Source organism: Vulpes vulpes, chromosome 10 (assembly GCF_048418805.1).
Source record: "Vulpes vulpes isolate BD-2025 chromosome 10, VulVul3, whole genome shotgun sequence".
Lineage (NCBI taxonomy): Eukaryota > Metazoa > Chordata > Mammalia > Carnivora > Canidae > Vulpes > Vulpes vulpes.
In genome coordinates, this window is record NC_132789.1 from 55,420,414 (window position 1) to 55,444,751 (window position 24,338).

The 24,338-nt window shown below is 41.3% G+C and overlaps 1 protein-coding gene, 2 non-coding genes and 1 pseudogene across 3 annotated transcripts; all 4 read right to left on the minus strand.

The window, feature by feature from the left end:
- Positions 1–1,948: 1,948 nt before the first annotated feature.
- CCNB1IP1 (cyclin B1 interacting protein 1) lies at positions 1,949–24,148 on the minus strand. The gene is made up of 6 exons (XM_025992076.2): positions 23,980–24,148; positions 17,980–18,076; positions 16,835–16,952; positions 8,063–8,390; positions 5,144–5,477; positions 1,949–2,777 (listed from the first exon to the last, which is right to left on the minus strand). Exons 2-6 carry the CDS (start codon positions 18,005–18,007, stop codon positions 2,575–2,577), a joined length of 1,011 nt encoding a protein of 336 aa, XP_025847861.2. The 5' UTR covers positions 18,008–18,076; positions 23,980–24,148; the 3' UTR covers positions 1,949–2,574.
- On the minus strand, positions 15,045–15,193 carry LOC112915106 (small nucleolar RNA SNORA79). Its single transcript, XR_003234001.1, has one exon. It is a non-coding gene; the product is annotated as a small nucleolar RNA SNORA79 (small nucleolar RNA).
- LOC112915108 (small nucleolar RNA SNORD126) lies at positions 17,722–17,798 on the minus strand. The gene has a single exon (XR_003234002.1). It is a non-coding gene; the product is annotated as a small nucleolar RNA SNORD126 (small nucleolar RNA).
- Positions 19,363–21,970, minus strand: LOC112914840 (ralBP1-associated Eps domain-containing protein 1 pseudogene; annotated as a pseudogene).
- Positions 24,149–24,338: the final 190 nt, after the last annotated feature.

Genomic DNA, 24,338 nt, shown 5'->3' on the forward strand with positions numbered 1-24,338 from the left:
GTAGGCAAAGAAAATTATTTTGCTGTGTACACGTTTGAACTCATCATGTACATGTACCACCTATTTAAAAATAAACATAATTTTTCGATAAAATACTAGTTGCTTTCACACAGATTATCTCTGAAAGAGATGCAAGATACTGACAACAGTGTTTGCTTTCAGAAAAGTGAAGCGAGGGACTGGGGGACAGAGGTGAAAGGGAGACCTTATTTATTCTATGCCTGTTTTTTTTCCACCTTTTGAATTTGTGACGTGAATATACTAAACTCTACAATAACTAACTTTTTAAAAGTAGCATGTAATAGTCCTAATAGTCTCTCTTTACCTTTTTTTTTTAATTTCATTTATTTATGATAGTCACAGAGAGAGAGAGAGAGAGAGAGAGAGAGAGAGAGAGGCAGAGACAGAAGCAGGCTCCATGCACCGGGAGCCTGACGTGGGACTCGATACCGGGTCTCCAGGATCGTGCCCTGGGCCAAAGGCAGGCGCCAAACCGCTGCGCCACCCAGGGATCCCCTCTCTTTACCTTTTAATTATAGCTTACTTGTATTTCAAACTAATCCTGAGAACCAAACACAAGAAGCAAAGGTGCAAGGCAGAAATCAGGAATATACCTAAAATTATTTCCCCACACCATTTTTCAACAAAATTTAAAACTGCATAGAGAAAAACACTTTGTAGTGTCATCTATAAAATCTGTATCAACAAGAAGGGGAGGTGGCTGGGGGGTGGGGGTGACTGGGTGACAGGCACTGAGGTGGGCACTTGACGGGATGAGCATTGGGTGTTATTCTATATGTTGGCTAATTGAACACCAATAAAAAATAAATTTATAAAAATAAAAAAATCTGTATTAAGAGATACTATGAATTAGGAAGAGATGTTTTAAAACTTGTAGGTCAACATGATGAAATGAGCACTGGGTGTTTTATGTTGGCAAATTGAATTTAAATAAAATATTTAAAGATTGTTTTCAAAATAAACTTTTAAGTCAAGATTTTTCATCCTCTTTCTCGGACACCATTTTAACTTTGAGATACAGTAAAAAATGTTGAAGAGATTTTATATTCTATACTAAGGAAGAAAACATTACTTACTATCCAATTATGTAAAGCAAGGATAATCACTTGCCTTTCTAGGACTATAAAAGATCCTCAAATGCTTACCCAAATGACAATGGGATTTAGTATTTAGGGTAATTCCACTGTAATTACTCCCAAACCAATAAAAATAAATAATAAAATTTGAGAGTTAGAAAAGGTTTACAGGATAATTTAATCCAGTCCCTCATTTTACAGATTTAGAAACAGTCTCAGAAAGTTTAACTCAAACTCACAACCAATATATGGGAAAACAACATAATTAGAACCCAGATGTCCTACTTCTGCAACAGGTATGCTTTTAGGATTTGAGAGTGTGTGAGCCCAGAGGGTGGGGGTGGCAGAGGGAAACAGGAATCCTAAAGCAGACTCCTCGCTGAGCAAGGGGCTGAGATCATGACCTGAGCTGAAATCAAGAGTCCCACACCTAACCAACTGAGCCACACAGGTGCCCTGGCTCTACATTTTAAATAAGGTATTTGTGATAGTGGTCAGAAATGCTATTTAATAAAGGAAAACAAGGGCAGCCTGGGTGGCTCAGCAGTTTAGCGCCACCTTCAGCCCAGGGTGTGATCCTGGAGACCCGGGATCGAGTCCCACATTGGGCTCCCTGCATGAAGCCTGTTTCTCCCTCTGCCTCTCTCTCTCTGTGTCTCTCATGGATAAATAAAGTCAAAAAAAAATTTTAATAAAGGAAAACAAGAAATAAATCTTTAAAAGTATTTTAATTAACATAATCTCTTGAGATCAATAACATATTGTTGTTTTCTATGGTAAAAGTACATTTCTAAGTAAGTAGGTTCAAGACAAAAAGATAGTCATTTCATTTTAAAACAAATGCCAAAAAATCAACTTATAAAATAACTTTATTAAATAGAAATACAGACAACATACAAGCGTCAAATTGTCTTCTTATTCACCCACATGAGCATACCTCCAAACAAATTAATACAAGGGCAAATACAAATAGATAAACATACCCAAATAACAAGCTGTAGATTCACCTGCCATTTCCTGAGACCAAAATCTTCACATAAATATACTTGCAAATCCAACAAAATATCAATGTAAAGGAATATACATATATACATATATGCATAAATACCAGAACACAAAGTGACAAGCAGACATGTAACATAGGTGCTTATATACATAAACACCTAGTTTAGTCAGAAATAACATAGAAAACAAATGGTGATCCACAAAACACGCAATAATATTGTAACATTTTCACTACAGGTGAAAACTCAACAATTCACAATAAAGTTGACTTTAATATAATGCTCATGCATTAAATAATGGAAACAGGAAAAGAAACCAGACTCTAAAGCCACTCCTACCGACACTGAGTTTCTCCTAAGTTGAAAATGTAACAGCACACAGAGGTCAGAGGTCGGTGACTCCTAACTAGAATAAAAGATTATTTGCTAAATGAGATCACTGATATGAAGAGAGAAGTACTTTGTAAAGTGAGCTAAATTCTTTTTACTTTAAAGGCCCTGCTAGAGATTTGCTGCTGTTCTAACTCACGACTTGGGGAGGCAAAACTAAAAAAGCTGTTGCTGGGTTCCGGTGCTGTGGGAGAAGCCACAAAAAATGGTCTGAACTGAAAATCTCCATCTCCGCCACCCCGATTTCGTACTGGTGTACCATCCAGAGGAAATTTGGAGTTGTTCCCTAGTTTAAAAATAAGGGGAAAAAGTAAGCATCTATTTCCTTACAGATCTTTAGGAACAAAAACACAAAATTCATTTAATAAATATTTTAACAGAACTCAATTCCTATGAAACAGTAAAATATAAACTTCATGTTGGGTAAAGACAAGGACTATGATGGCTCCCACTCCCTCCCATGACCACAGTATATACGATACCTTCTGCTCTGATGCAGTTTCTAATAATGAGCCATGACCTCATCACCAAAGTAATGACACAATGATACACGTTTTTAGGAAAGCTAGAACTTACAATTCATAATTTTATTTGTTATCTGTTTGATCAATTTCAAAGGAATATTGTATGCACATAGAATCTTTTGTCCCAGGTTAAGAATAATTTTTCTTTTAAAGACTGCCATAGGGATCCCTGGGTGGCGCAGCGGTTTGGCGCCTGCCTTTGGCCCAGGGCGCGATCCTGGAGACCCGGGATCGAATCCCACGTCAGGCTCCCGGTGCATGGAGCCTGCTTCTCCCTCTGCCTGTATCTCTGCCTCTCTCTCTCTCTCTCTCTCTGTGACTATCCTAAATAAATAAAAATTTTAAAAAATAAAAATAAAGACTGCCATAAACATGCTAGAAAATACATGACAACTGTGAGAAACTGGCATATACTCATGATGCAAGAATAACCTTAAGAAAAATCAGACAACAGATCTGATTAAATTAGCACTTAACTTCCACTGAGCCATTCTTTGGCTTCTACAAGTTTTAAAGGGAACGTGTAATTAAAGGAGAATGTGGACTATACCTGCTTCAAGCCAACGAATGTAGCAACAAGTAAAAGTAAAAAGGTAAGTGTGCATAAAAAGTGGAACAAGAAAGAACTAGTGAATATGAAAGAAATAAAAATAAACGTGAATCATGTAACAAGGAAAAAACACCTATAATGTTAATATAAAATAACACATTGAAAGACTAAATTACAATTATGATTAACTGAAAGTTAACCAAAAACCTGTTTTTGTTTCAGTTCTTATAACTGATACTCCTCATCTCATTACTTCCTGCCTTTTCTAGGACATCTCCTCACTTACCAAATCTTTTTCCTCAGCCTATAATTTGAAAAATGCATTTTTAGGAAAATCAAGTACAAGAAACTTCACTTTTTTATATGCAAAAATAATTTATATTAATAGCATAGCAAAAATCTATTGGAATCTGTTGTATCAAGAGTAGTATAAAGAGGAGAACTCAGGAAGAGATGTGTATGAGCTCACTGCATTCGCCAAAGCACCTAGTGAGCAGGAAAGAAGTGGTATCTTCCTAGATGGGCACTTCCAGAAGGCAGGAATTCTATCTGGATAATCCTTATACTCTCACTGCCAAGATTATGTCTAGCCGCCTACCAAATGAAGTATGTTTGATGAATATTTGGTGAATGATTACACAAAAGTGAACCAACCAACCAACAACTTAAGAACTGTGCAATCAGTATTGCCATGTGAAAGAAACTGAACATGGCCTTCTTGAGGAAGGAAATGGGGTTGAGTGTGAGCTCTGAAGGTAGTTCTGTGACCTTGATCAATTTACTTAAACTTTCTGTGTCTCAGTTTTCTCATCTGTAAAATAAAGATAATAACAATAACTACATCATAAAGTTCTAAAAATAACATGAAAAAAATTCTAACTGTGGCTAGCACAGTAAGGAATCAATAAATGGCAGCTAATATTATTATTATTACTGCAAGGAAATAGCTTTTCACTTAAAGCACCAATTTGAAAACTTTTACTTTGGAGAGATTTACTCTCTATTTACATTGAAGATGTAATTTAACCACAAGTCAATAAAATGGACAAAAGCAAAGATGTACATGCTGGGACATGGATGAAGAATCTGGAGCTGGGGGGCAGCCCGGATGGCTCAGTGGTTTAGTGCAGCCTTCAGCCCTGGGCCTGATCTTGGAGACCTGGGATCAAGTCCCACGTTGGGCTCCCTGCATGGAGCCTGCCTCTCTCTCTGTGTGTGTCTCTCATGAATAAATAAATAAAATCTTTAAAGAAAAAAAAAATCTGGAGCTGGGACGCCTGAGTGGCTCAGCAGCTGAGTGTCTGCCTTTGGCTTGGATCATGATACTGGGATCCTGGGATCGAGTCCCACATCAGGCTCCCTGCAGGGAGCCTGCTTCTCCCTCTGCCTGTGTCTCTGCCTGTCTCTCTCTCTCTCATGAATAATTTTTTTAAAAATCTAAACAAACAAACAAAAAAAGAATCTGGAGCCTACCACCACTGTAGGCCTTTGGAGACTCCACTGCCTTCCTGGAACTACACAGAACATAACGTGAAAGATTTAAAGGACAGTTATTGGATATTATATGCCCCTTCTTACCTAATGGAAAGCCAAAAACACCAGATTGTGCAATCATGGATGGTTCAAGGGTGCTTTCTTGGTTAGCAATACTGATGTTTCGCAGCCTAAGGCTATCATAGAGGCCTTGGAGCTTTTGATACTGACGATTTCGCTCCATAAGTTTCTCAGAGATGTCACTGAACTTTTTCTTATATTCTTCTAGCACTTTCTTCATGGAGGTGACCTCCCCCTTCATAGAGGTCAATTCAACATCCTTGCTCTGTATTTGCTGAGTATATATCTTCTCCATCTGTTTCAGATGGCCCTCAGCCTTGCTGAAATTGTATTCCTGATAGAGACGCTCCTGATGTACCTGTCTCAAAAGAGAAAAAAAAAGTAATAAATACAAAGTTACATATTATAAACCTTTAAATGCAAAAGGAAAAGAAAGACTTACACACTGGGATGTTATTAATTTAACATTTAGAACCAGGTTAAGAAGCAATCTAGATGTACAGCAGGATGGTTATTCTGGAAAATAATACAGTGTCACTAAATGCATAGGAAAAAATTCTGGGGGAATACTCTCAAACTGTTACCATTATACTAACAAAAGAAGTATACTTGTCTAACCTTAATAACTGACATGTAGTCTTAAGGTTTTTTATTTTTTATTTTATTTTTTATTTATTTATTTTATTTATTTATGATAGTCACAGAGAGAGAGAGAGAGGCAGAGACACAGGCAGAGGGAGAGCAGGCTCCATGCACCGGGAGCCCAACGTGGGATTCGATCCCGGGTCTCCAGGATCGCGCCCTAGGCCAAAGGCAGGCGCCAAACCGCTTCGCCACCCAGGGATCCCCTTAAGGTTTTTTAGAGATAATTTCCTATTTCCAGTAATCCTGAGTGTGGAGAACAGATTATAAAAGAGCCTCCACTTATCCCTGCCTCCTTTACACAGATCCTCCCCTTGAATGTGAACAGAAACTATGACTAGAATACAGGAAAAATGACAGGATGCTGCTGCATGAGTACATTACATTAGACTATAAAGTCTGCCTTAGTAGCGCGCGCTCTCTCTTACTGGCTTTGTAGAGACAGGTAGCCACCCTGCAATGGTCGACAAGGCAAGTAAATGATAGCAGCCTTGGGGCAACAGCCAGCAAAGCAGGGAGGTCACAATGAATCTAAACATAGACTGTACAACCTGCACAAAAATTAACTCAAAATCAATCATAGACTTAAATGTAAACACAAAACTCTAAGATTCCTATAACACAGGAGAAAATCTAAATGATCTCGGGTTTGATAGCAACTTTTTAGATACAACACCAGAAGGCACAATGTACAAAAGAAAGAACTGATAAGCTAGACTTCATTAAAATTAAAAATTTGTGCTCTGCAAAGACAATGTCAGGAGAATGAAAAGACAAGACATAGACTGAGAGAAAATATTTATAAAAGACATATCTGATAAAAGACTGTTATCCAAAACATACAAAGAATTCTTAGAACTCAACAATTTAAAAAAATTAAAAATCAGAATAAAAGATAAGTGAAAAAGGAGAAAATTTCTTGCAAAATCAGAGTTAAACATATAGAGAATTCTTAACAATAAGAAAAAAAACTACAGCAACTAAAATAAGCAAATTGAAACAGGCAATTCATAAAAAAAAATACATGAAAAAAATACAAGAAAATGTTTTCATCTAAAAGTCATCCAAGAAAGGCATATTTAAAGAATAATGAGATCCTACTTTATTCATATCTAACTGGTGAGTAGAAAGTATGGAGTATCAAGCACCCTCATAAACTAAGGGAACACAAAATGATATGGCCTAAGTGGAGGGCAGTATTAAATACTGCAATTTTGGGGGGTGCCTGGCTGACTCAGAGCACACAACTCTTGATCTTGGGGTTATGAGTTCAAGCTCCACATTGGATATAGAGATTACTTAAAAATGAAATATCCAAAAAAAAGAAACAAAATACTACAATTTTTTATTTTTTATTTTTATTTTTATTTAATGCTACAATTTAAAAAAAAAAATTTTTTTTTTTTGAGAGAGAGAGAAGTTCACAGTTCACACAGGGGAGGGGCAGAGGGAGAATCTTAAGCAGACTCCACAACTCAGGGAGGAGCCCAAATCAGGGTTTGATCTCGAGATCCTGAGATTATGACCTCAGCTACGGTCAAGAATAGGATGCTTAACTGACTGAGCCACCCGGTGTCACAAAATACTATAATTTTTACAACTTTGAAATGTACTCATTCACTTTCAGGAATTTATTCTTAGCCAAGAATTAAATATGTGAATTTGATGATAAGAAAGCTCATCACTGGGATCCCTGGGTGGCGCAGTGGTTTGGCGCCTGCCTTTGGCCCAGGGTGTGATCCTGGAGACCCGGGATCGAATCCCACGTCGGGCTCCCGGTGCATGGAGCCTGCTTCTCCCTCTGCCTGTGTCTCTGCCTCTCTCTGTGTGTGTGTGTGACTACCATAAATAAAAAAATAAAAAAAAAAATTTAAAAAAAAGAAAGCTCATCACTTTTATAGCTTGAAAATAAATTATGATGCAATACAACAATTTAAATTATGATAGGACAACTAATCTTAAAATATTTAATAAAATATTCATAATAAGCATAATATACTGTCAGCTTTAAATGATATTACCCATATTTTTGGATAAAATATACATTCACATATATAATACATACTTATGCACAAAAAAAGTCCAGTAATACACAAAAATACCAACAATAATCTTTGACCAATGGCATTATGGTAGATTTTTTTATTTTCTTTCAGATTTCAAAAAACAAAATTATTTAAAAAAACGTTTTCTATATATTCATGAAAAATGAATACAAACACAGTGAAGAAAAAAACAAACATTAGAAGCTTCCACATACGCCTCAAATCCTGCTGTCTGGAAACTGGCCTGAGCACTAACCTGGTACGTCCAGAAGGCCAGTGCTCGGGAGCTGATGTCCAACACGATCTCCGGTCGGAGTCCAGCCAGCACCATGGCTTTGTACTCCTCTGAGGGACTGAGTTCCGTGCGGACAATGTCCAGCTTTCCAGAAAGGGTACTGTTGCAGGCAGGGCAGATAGCTGGGGAACGACTGAACTCTCCACTGCCGTGCTGATCGCAGAAGATGTGGGAGCAGGCAGTGACCCAGGCATAGCCAGAGAGTTTGAGTCGACACCTGCGGTAGTTACACAGCAGCATGTCTTCACATAGAGACATAGCAAAAAGTCTCCTGATGCTGAAAGGAAACCTAACGAGGGGTAAATATGAAGGTCAAAAGAGTCAAATGTCAGTGAAAATGAAATAGAGCATGTTTTCATTTTATTATAAAATATTGTACTTTGTTGTTTGTATTTATTATAATCAATATATCATATACATTTTACTCAGTAATATTAACTGTGCTCCTTTGTGTAAACCTCTAGAAAGCCCATGAAAAAAATTTTTAGAGACAATTTTTTTTTAAGATTTTATTTATTTATTCATGAGAGACACAGAGAGAGAGAGATAGAGAGGCAGAGAGAAGCAGGTTCCCTACAGGGAGCCCGACGGGGGACTTGATCCCAGGACCCCGGGGTCATGACCTGGGCCGAAGGCAGGCGCTAAACCACTGAGCCACTCAGGTGTCCCTTAGAGACAAATTAAAGACACAAGTAGTCCAAATCTTATTAAAGCCAATAATAATATGTATATGTTAAATAAACTTTAGGAACATTTTCAAAGTACAAATAACAATTAGTGTCTTTTGCCATTCCTCAACACCTAAAAAAAAAAGCCAAATTTATCACCCATCTGTAGTTTGCTAGAATATTTTACTATCACTTCTCACACTTGGCAGATAGAAGTCCAGGTACCAATTTCAGCCATTCTTTTTTCTTTTTTTAAAAAGGTTTTATTTATTAATTCATGACAGAGAGAGAGGGAGGGAGGGAGGGAGAGAGAGAGAGAGAGAGAGAGACAGGCAGAGGGAGAAGCAGGCTCCACGCAGGGAGCCCGATAGGGGACTCGGTCCCAGGACCCTGGGGGTCATGCCCTGGGCCAGAGGCAGATGCTCAGCCGCTGAGCCACCCAGGCGCCCCAATTTTCAGCCATTCTTTAGTGCAAAGTGTTTTTTAAGTTGCACTTTTAGGTTTTTCATATCCTCAGATTGTTTACCTGTGTTGCCTTACATAAAAAAGAGTAGTGATCTGATAGCATTTAGTGGAAAATAACCAGTCCAAGCAAATAACCATTTATATAAAAGCTGATTCATTTTTACCACCAAATAACTCACCTATTAATATAAATACTATTGAATATTATACTTTCAGGGGGAAAAAAATTGTTAGAACTAAAATCTTACACAAATAAATACCCTTAAGTTACTTTTCAATGTAACGTCCCCACTCCCTGGCTTTACCGGCCCAGGCTGGACAGCGACATCCTGGATGTACCAAAATCATGCATTATATGAGAAAACTGTGACGCCCCGAAAATACGCCAAGGAAAATGCTCCCATCAAACACACCTCTTAACCAACAGATTCCGTCAAGAACGTTACTTTGATGAAAGAAAGAAAAGAAAAGAGAAAAGAGAAAAAGAAAAAGAGAAAAAAGAAAAGATGCCAAGGTCACAGGGTCGAGGGCACTCCGACACCTGTCCCCGCAGGGACTCGCTGAGTTGTCTCCACGGCTGGGCGGCCCCGCGGCCTGAGTGTCAGGCCCGGTTCACCCCGCGAGGTAAGGGGCGCAGGCAGGCAGGAGGGTCGGGCTGGGCCGGGCCGGACCGGGAAGAGGACCGGGAGGGGGGCGGGGAGGGGCGCCGGGAGGGAGGCGCGGCCAGTCCAGTGGCGCCGCGTGCAGGCGAGGGAAGGCGAAGAGCGGGGGCGTCACGCCGCCGCCCAGCCCGGGCTCCCGCCTCCCTGTGGCCCCTACGGCGACACCCCGAGACCGCCGATTCCAGCCGCGCGTCTGACCTGAGGCCCAGGAAAAGCGCAGGAACACGCCGTCGTGTCCACAGCCCTAGACGCCGAGCCCTCGCCGTCCCGCCTCTGCTGCGCCAGCCGCGCATGCGCAGTCCCGCCTCCCCGCCAGCGCCGGCACGGGCTTCCGGCCGCTCAGCATGCTGGGCCCGTCGGGCTATGGCCCACACGCAGGCGCACGTGCCCCACGCATGCGCGTCTCCGGCGCTGAGGCACGGGTCCCGCTGCGCTGTCGAGGGCTCGCGGTGGGAAGGCCGTGGTGCTGCGCTCGCGAGCTTGCTCCCTCCCGGTACGGAGGCCCCATCGGCGGGGCCGGTGCGGCGCGGAGGTCGGTGCCCGGGCGGCGCGGGGCTTGTCCCAGGGCGGCGCGCGCTGGTCAGTGGCTGGTGCAGAAGCGCGGAGACGCGCGGTGCCGCCCTGGGGAGACCCGGGCTCCGCCGCGGTGCTGTGCCGCCCGCGCCAGGGACACCCGTGAGCACCTGCGCAGGACACAGAACTGCTCCTTGCTTCACCTGTGTCGGAACGTGCCCAGCGGCGCTGCGAGGCGGAGGAGGACCGCGTCCGCCTGCCCCACAGCTCCCCGCGCTCCCGACGCCTGCCCCACACCTGCCTGAGGCCTGCCCGACGCCTGCCCAACGCCTGCCCGGCGCCTGCCCGACTCCTGCCCGTGCTCCCCAACACCTGCCCGACACCCGCCCGAGGCCTCCTGACACCTGCCGAGGCCTACCTCACACCTGCCCAAGGCCTGCCCGACACCCGCCCGAGGCCTCCTGACACCTGCCCGAGGCCTGCCCGAGGCCTGCCTGACTCCTGCCCCACACCTGCCCGCCACATGCTGCACATCTGCCCGACACCTGCCCGAGACCTGCCCGACACCCGCCCGAGGCCTGCCCCACACCTGCCCGACGCCTGCTCAACACCTGCCCGCACTCCCGGGACCTACTTAGAATCATTCAGAGATTTGCCAGCGTCTTACTCTCGTGCCGTTACCTGCTGCTCTCTGTGCAAACTGGGTGATTTCCTGCGCAATCCATAGGAGCCTGTGAGAATCCATACAGGTTCTAACAGACCAGTAGAGAAACTATATTGATCAGGAGCTGAAGATTTGAGGGGTCCCAGGAATACAGGCCTTACTGCGGGCTTCATCACGGCCACGGGCGACCCCACCGTGAAAGACGGACATGGCCCGACAGAGCAGCACACGACAAGCACCACGGCCACGCAGACCCCCGTCCTGAGTCCTGAGCTCTAATCCTGACACCAGAGCCCCGCATCCCCCCTGCATCCTGAGCTCTAATGCTGACCCATGCTTCACATACACCCGTCCTAAGTAAACAGCTTCCTGCTAGTTTTCTTCTGCTTGCAGAGGCTTCCCAGTAGCTAGAGTCCTCTTGGCCTTTGCACAGTCCTTAAAACCTCCCGGGGAGTTTACCGTGCTCCCAACTGGACTCAACAGAAGTAAGGCTCCGTGTGTGAACCCGCAACAGCGCCGTTGGCCTTCCGAGCCTTCATGCAGTTTCTGATTGTGACAGTGCCAGACATAGTACAACAAAAGGGCACGAGCTCATTGAAAGTTAGGAAACACAAAGCAATTCAGCCAGGACCTAACCTGTGATCTCACTTAGGTTTGTACTAGAAAACCATCTCTTCCTGCTCCTGAATCAAGACCTGATTCCCCAGACCTTAGTGTTCCCCACAGCACTTCCGTACTAAATCCGTTCCAAATTCCTGATCCACTCAGCTGTAGGACTGTAGGACTATGTTAACATCTCCATATATACATCTATTTATGTATACTTTTTGTTTTTGCCAATGAGTTTTGCCAGATAGAATAAAAGGGGTGAGGTGCTATAAAATCTTAATATTCCTGGGACACCAGGAACTGAACTAACCTGCTTCTTAGTGGCATTGTGTCCTCTTTTATTATGGCATAGACAAACCCTCCATTGACTCTTTTCTAGAGTGCTCCTGGGAATGAGATTACTGAAATCAATCAAGGCTGAGATAGAGACCCATCTACCAAAAAGAGCTTTTTAAAATATTGGCCATCACTCAGCTTTAATGAACAGAAATCTTTCTCATATTTGACATTTTTTTATTTTTTTAAAGATTTATTTATCTATTTATTCATGATAGACAGAGAGAGAGAGAGAGAGGCAGAGACACAGGAGGGAGAAGCAGGCTTCATGCCGGGAGCCCGACGTGGGACTCGATCCCAGGACTCCAGGATCGTGCCCTGGGCCAAAGGCAGGCACTAAACTGCTGAGCCACCTAGGGATCCCCCTACATTTGACATTTTTTTAATGAAGTAACACATTACAAATACAGCTGAAGCCTCCGCATTTTCCTCCTACCTCTCCAGAGGTAAACAAGCCAGATATTGGTATTTATCATTCTTTTATATTTTTAGTGTATATGTATACATCAATATTCTTTTGCATTTCCCTAAAACTACTAAACCTTATCACACAGCACCTATCACTTCATTAACTCCATTTTTGAGATGTAGTCAAGTAAATACACATACCTTGCACAATTCATTTTAACAGCCAAATACTACAAATATACCACAGTTTATCCACTTTTCTAATGAACATTTCTTCCAGGTTTTTATGATTAAAAACACTGCGATAAACCTTCGTACATGTCTCCTTGAGTGCACATGGCGAGAATTCCTATAAAATATAGTACCCAGAGACTGGGTTTGTGTAAAGCAGCATCAAATAAATTTCACTACCACCGGAGTATGTTGCTTCAGACTCAGCAACATATACCAGTGCCATTTTTTGGTTTCATTTTATTTTCATTCTTGCCCTTATGATGGCAGTGAAATGGTATCTGAATGTTGTTTTAATGTGCAATTCTTTGATTATTAGTGAGATTAAGCATCTTTTTAGGTGAATTACTCAGGGATCCACATCTGTGAATTACTCATTCATACCCTTTGATCATTTTCTGGATTTAAACAGAGTCCTTTGTTGGCCACATGGCAGGCAAACATAAGTCTGAATTTTAATGTACACAATTTTATCAATCTTTTCTTTTTGTACTTATGTCTACTCCAATGTCGTTATATTCTTTGTTTTCTATAGGTTTAAAATTTTGCATTTCATTTAGAGATTTACTCTTCCTAACATAGGGTCTGAATAAATTTTGACTGTACAATTTGTGCTTACATATCACTTATACCATTTAACTACAGGTTATTTTCACTTTCCAAAAATGATTTTTTTTTACCATAAAGTTTGATACTGATCTTGTGTAGATATTCTAAGTACCTAACAGTTATATTGAGTATTTATAGGTCACACTCCTCTAAGAATTTCAAGATAGTAATTTCCCCCATTATCACTGAAACTTAAGAATGTTAGCATGATATACTCTAAAATTAATTTGGTGCTTATATTCATTTTAATAGAAGAATTTTAATCTAATAAAATAGATTTCAAATTCTAACAAGTTATTATAGTGACATACCATTGGTATAATTCTAGTATAAGCTTGAGTATTAAATCACATTTCAAAATACAGAGATATGTAGTAGACTTCCAATATTTGAGGTTGTATTTTATATCTTTTGCATGTAAAATATAACCTCAGGGATATAAGATTTGTTTATTTATTTATTCATGAGAGACACAGGGAGAGAGAGAGAGAGAGGCAGAGACACAGGCAGAGGGAGAAGCAGGCTCCATGCAGGGAGCCCGACGCGGGACTCAATCCTGGGACTCCAGGATCGCGCCGGGCCAAAGGCAGGTGCTAAACCGCTGAGCCACTCAGGGATCCCACCTCAGGGATATAAATATACTATATAGAGCAAAAAAGTCTCTGAAGTATAATTTAGCCAAAACAACTGAAAATAAAATTATAAATATAAGGCAGAAATAATAACTTTTTAACCATACCTGAGTGGTATGTAAAACTCAAATCAATGACAAATGTCCAAAAGGGCTATAAAATGTTTATAATAAAAGATTTCCTATTAAATATCAGCAAGCTTTTATATAATTATTCTTCCCATACCCAGGTTGTTCTGGTGGCTATTCTTCATTGACTCTTAATGGATCAAGCATCATAATCTGGTATTAAAGAGTTTAGGGCTTTTTTTAAGATTTTATTTTTAAGTAATCTCTACACTCAATAGGGGGCTTGAACTCACAACCCTGAGATCAAGAGATGCATGCTTTACCAACTGAGCCGTCCAGTTGCCCCAAGTATTAAGAGTTTTAAGTAAACACTGGTATCCAGATAGTTAAATGTTATATCCATCAATATCCATCAGACTCAAAATCTAAGTCCTAATTATTACATGTAAAAAAAAATGTCTTGCTAAATGCCATTAAAATGGTTACCACTTTCCAGAGACTTGAAAAAAAAATATAATGCAAGTTTCAATTCACTTCACATATTTTTGAGTATTTTGAGTATCTATTCTGGCATTACACATAAGGAAGCTTTCCTGTTTTCATGGAGTTAATAATTTAGCAAAGAATGTAAGAATAATAAAAATATATATATATCTTGGTCTTTTCTTTGCTGCCTCTTACATTTTTGCAAGTTGATTCTATAAACCATTTCTGGTGAGAGAAGTCAGATTCTATCTTTAATTTGAAGAATCATGTACCTTCATGTTGTAAAGAAAAAGACATTTTTAATATTAACCTGAAATGTGTAAACAGCCACTCAGTAGAAAACTGATCACTAGAAACTCATCAGTAGAAAACTGATTAAACCACTTAAAATTTAATGACTTCAGAGTATAATGTTTCAGTAACTCTCAGAATCCGTTTACTAGACCTCCTTCTATCATAGGCCCAGGTAGGTGCTATTCAAATATTTATTGTAGTCGAAGGGTTTTCTAAGAACAATATCCTCATATTTTCATATCAGTTTTATTTTTCAGTTACAGGTACATTCTTAATCCAGAATCACCACCTGCTTTGTAATTGTTTGACTCTGCAAATGTCAGAAGACACTCACGGATGGCCAACCCATCCCCCATGGTGCCCTGAGTGAAGACAAGGCAGCTTTGATATATGATGGACTAAAATCCCACTACGTAAGGCTCCAAGCAGTGAGAGGAACAGCCATCAACATTTATCTCCAACCATTTTTTTTTATTTTTTATTTATTTTTTTTAAAGATTTTTTTTTAATTTTTATTTATTTATGATAGTCACAGAGAGAGAGAGAGAGGCAGAGACACAGGCGGAGGGAGAAGCAGGCTCCATGCACCGGGAGCCTGATGTGGGACTCGATCCTGGGTCTCCAGGATCGCGCCCTGGGCCAAAGGCAGGCGCCAAACCGCTGTGCCACCCAGGGATCCCCTATCTCCAACCATTTTTAAAAATGCTTTGAGAAACATTTTTAAAGATAAAGCAATCAAGTCACTTTTTTTTTTTTTTGGTGATCTCTTTCATTCATGATTTTATTTCTCTTTTCTTTTTTTATAAATTTATTTTTTATTGGTGTTCAATTTGTCAACATATAGAGTAACACCCAGTGCTCATCCCGTCAAGTGCCCACCTCAGTGCCCATCACCCAGTCACCCCCACCCCCCGCCCACATCCCTTTCTACCACCCCTACTTCATTTCCCAGAGTTAGGAGTCTCTCATGTTCTGTTTCCCTACCTGATATTTCCCACTTATTTTTTGTCCTTTCCCCTTTATTCCCTTTCACTATTTTTTATATTCCCCAAATGAATGAGACCATATAATGTTTGTCCTTCTCCGATTGACTTACTTCACTCAGCATAATACCCTCCAGTTCCATCTACATGGAAGCAAATGGTGGGTATTTGTCGTTTCTAATGGCTGAGTAATATTCCATTGTATTCAAGTCACTCTTAATAGGAATCACTACATCTAAGTTCTTAAGAAGTCCATTAAGAACTAGAAGAACCATGGGATCGCTGGGTGGCTCAGCCGCTTAGCACCTGCCTTTGGCCCAGGGCGTGATCCTGGAGTCCCAGGATCGATTCCCGCATCAGGCTCCCTGCCTTGAGCCTGCTTCTCCTCCCTCTGCCTGTGCCTCTGCCTCTTTCTCTGTGTCTCTCATGAATGAATAAATAAAATCTTAAAAAAAAAAAAAAAAGAACTAGAAGAACCAGCTAAATAGACAAAGTGAAGAATAAGGTGATAAATAAATTGGTACCAAAACAAGATCAATCAACTACAAATGTTATTAGAACAGTTATATAGAGATACACACTATAGTCCTTACTACCATACTTTGCCTAATTCTAGAACTAAATTAGGCTTTGTGTGCTGGAGATAAAGAGAAGCTATAGGCCAGTTGGCGGAAAGACGCACATAAGCAGACACTGCACATGGACTTTGATGATAAAACAGCTAACATCTATCGAGCAATTACCGTATGCTTAAACAATGTTCTAAGCCCACCCACTTACCATTTATTATGTAATTTTCAAAGTCAAGTACTATTCTTTTGACAACATTACTGTTATTCTCATCTTCTAAGTTATAAGGACACTGATGTGTCAGGAAATGTGCCAAGGTTACATAGCTGATTAAGTGACAAAGGATGGGTTTGAACCCAGTCTGACTCCAGAATCCATGTGTAACTATTATCATATGCCAGCTTTCAGCATCTTTAGTTGACTTTTTTAAAAAATAAAATTTGTAGCAACTTAGCAACTGGCCATGAAGACACAAGGCTGAATTTTCAAAGATTCATATGTATTCAAAGCTTCTCAATGTCAACATAGGCCTTACCATAAAAGAAAAATGTTGTCATCATCTATTGTATATCCAGGACTTGTAGCACCCAAGAATTCCAGACTGGGAGAGAAGTGAGACTTAGCTCTAGTTTTGGTCTCCTGAAACTTCATTTCTGCAAAAGAGATAGCCAAAACTAAAAACTATTTCAAGTGCTGCTGTTACTTCGAATTACTTGCATTTCCTGTGTTTCTCCCTCATATGTACCCCATTCTCTGCTGAAATATGCAGGCACGGGTAAAGAATAGAAGCCGGTTCTGTGTAGGCTCATTATACAATACATAAATATAATAAAATCAGAAAATACAGATTAACAAGGTCCCCCTTAGAATCCAATTCTAGAGACAAGAACCCCTGGTATTTGAGTATATCCTTTCAGATAATTTCTGAAATAAACGTAAGTTTATGAAAATGTTTAAGCATAAAAAGGATTACACATACTGCACTATAACTAGTTTTTAGCTTAATGTATCATGAATACCCTTCCATTTCAAGAAAGATAAACCTGTATCATAACTTATAAAGGACTATACAGTGTCACATTTCTATGATCTTGACAAAATTGATTCAACCAACTCTGGGATTCTCTTGATCTTACAGATAGATTAATAAAATAGTGGTAAGTTTAAAACTGCCAAATAAAGTGATTGATAGGATTATACCAGTCATCAGTGCTTTTTCTGTGATGTTTGGATGTTTAGATGGAGGATTCTTGACCCTGGTTCTTTCCATCTCAAGAAGATAGCACAAAAGATCACAGCACAACAGAGTGCTATAGTATCGGATCCAAAATTCAAAGATTTAAGAACTACCTGGGCCTGAGGGCTAAATCCCAGTAAGAATACCAAGAAGCAGAATTCAACTCCAGTGTTTGCCCTAGCCTTAGTCTGCTCAGAGCATGTGTTTGACCAGGGTGATCGGCTGAAACACGGACTCACCATGCATTTCATCGTGGCAAACTGCGAGTGACCGATGAAGGGCAAACCACCACTGGCTCCTCATCTCAACCAAGAGAACCCTCTTGAGGTGAGAACTAAGGCTTTTTCAAACTATCAAATTCCAACTACTAAGAACACTGAGCCCTGAAACAGCAGGGGACTAGAAATCCAAATGAAGTAAAAATAATTTTCTTTTGCACTTACTTCTGGTAACAGATGAATCAACTTCCATCTGGGAATTAGTTGGAACTACGCCATCTACCAACTAACTACCGGAGCATCTTCTTTCCAGATGTATGATCTATGGAAAATGAAAAGTAAGTAAATAAATAAATAAAGGTCATTATCACATGACCCGAAGGCACACTAACCTACTCCCAAGTCATAACCCTATAGCCTCAAAGAAAATTAACCTCAAGGAAAACTTCATTCTTTATATGAACCTACAGTCAATACTATAAAGTGACCCATCTATTTGGAGATTGTCATAAAATGCCCAAGCTCAATATTACATTAGAGCAGGACTTCTTACACAAGCTCAGCTTTTCCTATAAATTTAAAAGTTTGGGTAAAACTGTGCAGTAAGTCCAACTAAACTCTGAAAGATTACAAAGTTAGTAGTCTCACAGGAAGAGAATAGGTGTGGAAGAGGAAGGAGCCGCGTACTGGCTGCAACTAGAGCTCAGCAGCTGTGGGAGCAAATTCAGAGACACAGGGCACAAATGGCACAGGATGCTGCGAACCTCACCAAGTGCACAGGGTTGGTAACTACAGAAAACCCTGTACCCACAGAATCCTCTTTAAAAAAAAAAAAAAAAAAAGGAAGGAAGGAGCCATAAATTCATATAAAAAGGTAATCTAGGGCCCTGACTTGCCCAGTCAGTAGAACATGCAACTCTATCTCGAGGTTACGAGTTCAAGCCCCACGTTGGGTGTGGAGCCTACTTTAAAATTCCCAGGGGGGGAAATCCCTGGGTGGTTCAGCAGTTTAGCGCCTGCCTTTGGCCCTGGCCCAGGGCTTGATCCTGGAGACCCTGGAGACCTGGGATTGAGTCCCACATCGGGCTCCCTGCTTGGAGCCTGCTTCTCTCTCTGCCTCTCTCTCTTGGTCTCTCATGAATAAGTAAATAAAATCTTTAAAAAAATAAAATACTTTTTTTTCAAAGCATGTATCAATTTCATTTCAGCCAATGCTGAGTGTATTTAACCTTTACTCTTGGTAAAAATTTATTACAATAAACTAAAGAAAACCTTCCTCTGACAGCAAAATTGAATTGGCATCATTTGGAGCCAATTGAATTGGCATCATTTGGAGCCCAAGCTGGCCACCAGATGGCAATACAAGAAAAAGCGTGATTTCATCTTCCAACACTTGAGAGTCATCCACAGGCTGTTCATCACTGCAGGCAACCTTCAGACTATTCCCCATTCACCAAACTGCTAACTAGGAAGTTTCTTGTATTACATTTTTTTAATTTTTTTCTTTTATTACATTTAATTATAATTTAAAACTTACTAAATTACAACTATATTTTTATTATTTTTATTATTATTTTTATTATTACAACTATATTTTTTTCCTCCAGGAAAAGTCATCCTGACCCTTTTATTGTTGAAATTAAAAAATAAAAGACACTTAAATACAGGTGAACATATAGGGCAAAACAGAATCATAAAATTTAACGTTGAATTAAGCAGTGAGCTGAATGTTTGGGTCTCCAAATTGGCTTGAACCCAAACTGCTTAAAAATGGGTATGTTCACAGTTAACGGCAATTGGCTTATAGGTGAGAGAATGGTCGAAGCTGTTCCAGTTGAACTTCCAGAGAAATTCTCTCCTCAAGAATATCCTTTAATTGTTGCTGCAATTCACTGTTCAATCTGGCCAAAACTGTGTTGGTTTCCTTATTGCGTCTAATTGATGCCTGAATTGCTTTCTTATCTTTCCCAACAGACCTAGGAATAGAAGGCTGTGATGCAAGCACAGCAGCTAAGACACCTGTCTTTTGCGTATGTTCGTCAACTTCTGGCCTTAATTCATCTTCAGATTTTAATCTTCTTCAAACAGGTTTAGGTGGTGGAGCAAGAGGTGCTGTGGCTTTGCTCACATTGGCGGGAACACTAGCAGCTGTCTTTTCTTCAATTTTACTATCTGTTTTGGCAACTCGAAGAGAACTTGCAGGATCTGAAGCTTTTTCAACCGGCAAGACCTCTGGATGTTTCTCAGCTTCATCATCTTGTTCTTCATTTACATTTGATGCAGCAAATACTTCAAATTGGCTGAAATCTGCAAAATCTGGTTCTGGTATCTGCTGAGGTGAGGTACTAGTGTTGAGTTATCAGGCCATCAGCATCCACTGGGCAATGCACAACGGGACCAGGAGCCTGTGAGGGCTGTGGTCTTGGAGGCACTGCAGGAGGATGGACAACAACTCCAGCCTGTTGTTGTCCTGTGGTGACTGCAAAGGTCCGATTCATATCTAAAGATGATGATCTAGAATGAGAAGGCTGTGGTCTTGGAGGAGGAGGTGGTGGTGCAGTGTTATCAGGAGATGTTCCTGAATGAGACCTTTGATGAGTTACGTTGATTCCAATCTGTTCTGGGTCCAAAGTAAAAGAATCTGAACTACTGTACCCATCTGCTACAGTATTTCCAGAAGCAAATTTCACTGATGAATTGATCTTACTTTCCTCCGACAGGTCAGATGTTTTCACCAGTAATGGGCTAGTGGGATTAGTATGATCACTGCCAGTTCTTTTCAGTTCCATTTCCTGCATGTGGATTTTGCTTGGAGTCATAGGAATGGGAACTGGATGAACAATAGCAGTATCAGGATCAGCTAGTGCAATGTTAGAATCAAATTGGGTCAGAGTTTGTGAGCTTGAAGAGCGTTCACTAAATGTCTCCCACTGCTCACTGCTCTGATTCAACTCAGGCCAAGTCCGGTTTAGTGATGGCATTGATGGTGACTTGCTTGGAGGTGCTTCTGCAGGAGAGCCTGAATAACCTACCTCACTTGGCTGATCTCCAACATCTGCTGAGTCCTCCAAATCAATCAATTTGGGCATTAGGCTTTCAGGGAGTTTTTCTGGTAAGTCATAGCCATTCTTCCTAGCAACTACCAGATGAAAAGCAGCACAAAACTCATCCAGTGTCAATGCTCCATCTTTATCAAAGTCTGAAAGTTCCCAAATATGAGAAAGTTCAAGAATAGGAAGTTTTGATTTTGTAAAAAACTCTTTAGCTTCAGATCCTGGAATAAATCCGTTTAGATCAGGCTGAATGGTTTTAAATTGATTTACATAATACTGCCTTTGTTCATCTGTTATTTTCCAGGGATCATCATAACTACTGGATTGCTTATGAATTTCACTGGCAGCTGTAGCTGATGCTCCAGTTCGTACTGTTGTCTAGTCCTGGACAGAAGCAGGATGCATGGTTAAAAGAGTACTGGTTGGTGGAGTATCTGCAAAACCGACCCAAGTTTCTTGTGGTGGAGGTGGAGAATGCCCTGACCACACTGCATCAACAGCAGAAGAACCTGATTGTGCTTCACCAAAGGGAGACCAAAATGGTCCAGGTCCTGCAAGAGGCCTCTCGCTATTTCCCCCACTGGGGTGATGGCTGTGCTTCCTCCATGTGTGTGGAGAAGTTGGTGGGGACTGCTGGGGTGAAACTACTGGAGATGCAGGTTCCTGCTGATCTGCAGATGTACGAGGCTGGACAGTATCATAGCTTACAGATCCCTTTTTCACTTGCCCCCTGCCAGGTGGTGGTGGAATTACACCAGAGTGAGACCCTTGTTTTTCAGAATCTGAAGAATATGAGGCTGCATGGCGAGATTCCTGTTCATTCTTTGAAGCAACAAATCTTGGCAGAGGAAGGTCCTTTACTGTATTTATACTTTCCACTCTTAAAGGGAAACCAGACTGGGTAACAGCTACAAGTTTCAAAGCAATATAGAACTGACTTCTTCCAAAGTAACCAAGCCTCGTTGCACCACAAAGCTCCATAATCTGGAGGACCACGTCGTTGGGCAGCTGCTCGGCCAGGAATCAGGAATAGCTCCAGCACCCAACCGTTGGCCGCCACCTTCTTGGTGCTCTCGATGTCGCAGTAGGAGAAGAGATCCGAGTAGTACTTCTGCTCCGCATCGCTCAGCGTTAAGCCTTCCATCTTCGCCTCCGGCTCACAGCAGCCCCGCTCCGCCCCTTATGCAAGACCCGGGCCGGCCCCACGACCCCGGGGAAGACGGGGGCCGCGTGCGCCCAGGCTTCCTCCTTGCCCCGCGAAGCCGCGCGGAGCCCCGGCCTCCGGCGCGCGGGGGACGCGCGAGCCTACAACTATATTTTTATCATGTTTGTGATACAGCAGTGTGAAGATTTAAAAATCCATAATAGCAGATACGATGGAGCTAGAAAGACAAGATTCATGAAAATTACTGTCCAAAAAAAAAAAAAAAAGAAGAAGAAGAAAAAGAAAATTACTGTCCATGGGAAGTACCAAATAAGTGATAGAATAAGAATCATTGGGCACAGAAGTCTTCATGAAGAAAAAAGGTACAGGTCTTGAATGAGCTTTAAAATGACACTCAAAATAATACTGTATTGTATAGTTGCAAGTTGCTAAGAGATCTTAAAAGTTCTCATCACAAGTGAAAAAAAAAAAAAACCAACTGCACTGTCCAATAGATAACACTACATTCAGCCATTAAAATTAAATTAAAAATTAAATTCCTCAGTCACACCAGTCACATTGTCATTGCTCCAACAGCCACAGTGTGGCTAATAGCCACCAAATTGAACAATACAAATAGAGAACATTTCCGTCATCACAGAAAGTTCTGTTGGACAGCAGTGCCTTAAAGGATCAGTATAGGGGCTCCCAGGTGGCTCAGCGGTTGAGCATCTGCCTCCTGCTCAGGGCGTGACCCCCGGGTCCCAGGATCGAGTCCGGGTCCCGGGATCGAGTCCCGCGTCGGGCTCCCTGCATGGAGCCTGCTCCTTCCTCTGCCTGTGTCTCTGCCTCTCTCTGTGTCTCTCATGAATAAATAAATAAAATCTTTAAGAAAAAAAAAAAGGATGGATATAACTAAAGTAAGCTGACAGAAAGGAAGTAGTAGCTACCATTCTTAAAAATTCCTACAATCTGTCAAGAACTATAGAAATCATTTCACTCAAACTTTATAGTCTCATATTTCCAGGGAAACTTGAGGCTCAGAGAAGTTAAATAAATTTCCCAAGGCCACCTAGCTATTAAGAGCTAGGACATAAATCCAGTTCTGTCAAAACTCCCCAATTTTTACTTCTCCATGCCACTTCCTATGCAAAATAAGAGGCGGAGCTACAGAAGACGGTTTGTTTTGGCAGATCATGAGAACTCTGTGCCGGCTCAGGTCAGAAAGAGAGTGAGGTGTTTTAAGTACTTGAGACACATAATCAAAGTGTTAGTTAAACTCCCGTCCTATAGTTGAATAATGCTTTCGTTATGTAAGTGGTTTTCAGACGAGCGCCTATTCAATTAATTAATAAGGGAACATAGACAGGAAGTAAGGCCTGAAGTGCCAGGTTCCTGCAGTTTTAACAATGTCTACCTCGAAACTCCATGATCTCCTCACAGGAGAACAATTCTGTATCTAAAGGTGCAACGTCTCAATTCGAACCACCTCACAAACAACCTCGGTTGCAAAAGCTCTGGTCTCTGCATCCTTGGCACATGAGCTGAAGCATAGGACCTAAATCCTGATGTGAAGCCTACGACACCTCTCCCAGGATGTGCTGCTCCCTGCAGGTTCTAGCTGTGCTTCAGCCACATGAAAGCCACGTCATATGTACTGAGCATTTAGGGAGCTCAAGTAAATATTCTGTAAATACCCCAAGAACTATCAATGACCCACTCCTTTTGTTCCCTATGAGAGGTAAATGCTTCTAAGTGCTAATGCTCATGGCCAAAATGTACATTTTACATATGCGAAGGTCTACACAAACGACAAATGGATAATACCCATCATCTGACGTTTCTAAGATTACTACTACTGTTCAGTTTTACTCGGTTCCACGCCAATGACTCCGTGCCCTCGCTGTGTCTAGCATTATGCGATACACCAGTAACTCAAAGAACCTATCTTTTTTCGCTAGAAAAGACACAAATACGGGAGACACAGAGAACACTAAGGCCTATCGTAGTCAAAGTTCAAATACTTGCTTTATGGTCCCATCAGCCTCTGACCATCCCCACTGAGAATGTCCGAATCCAAGCCCACTTGGTTGGCAGGGAGTCTACGGTAATGTTGCGGATGCTTCCATGTGCCTCTTCAGGGCTGGCACGCAGGCCTCTGAGGACCCAGGCCTGCCTTCCTCTGTGGACTCCATCCTCAACCTGAAGCAAAAGGAAAACAATACAGAACTTCGTATAGGAAATAAATGCTGAATCATCACTTGGCAGAGTTCTCTTTTAGGGATGGCCCTATAAGGCGCTGCTATCAGAACAGATTCCAAGTTTTGCTTCCGGCGCACGGTCAACTATGTTAGAGACTGCTCTTAGTGCAGGAGGAATCCACTCAC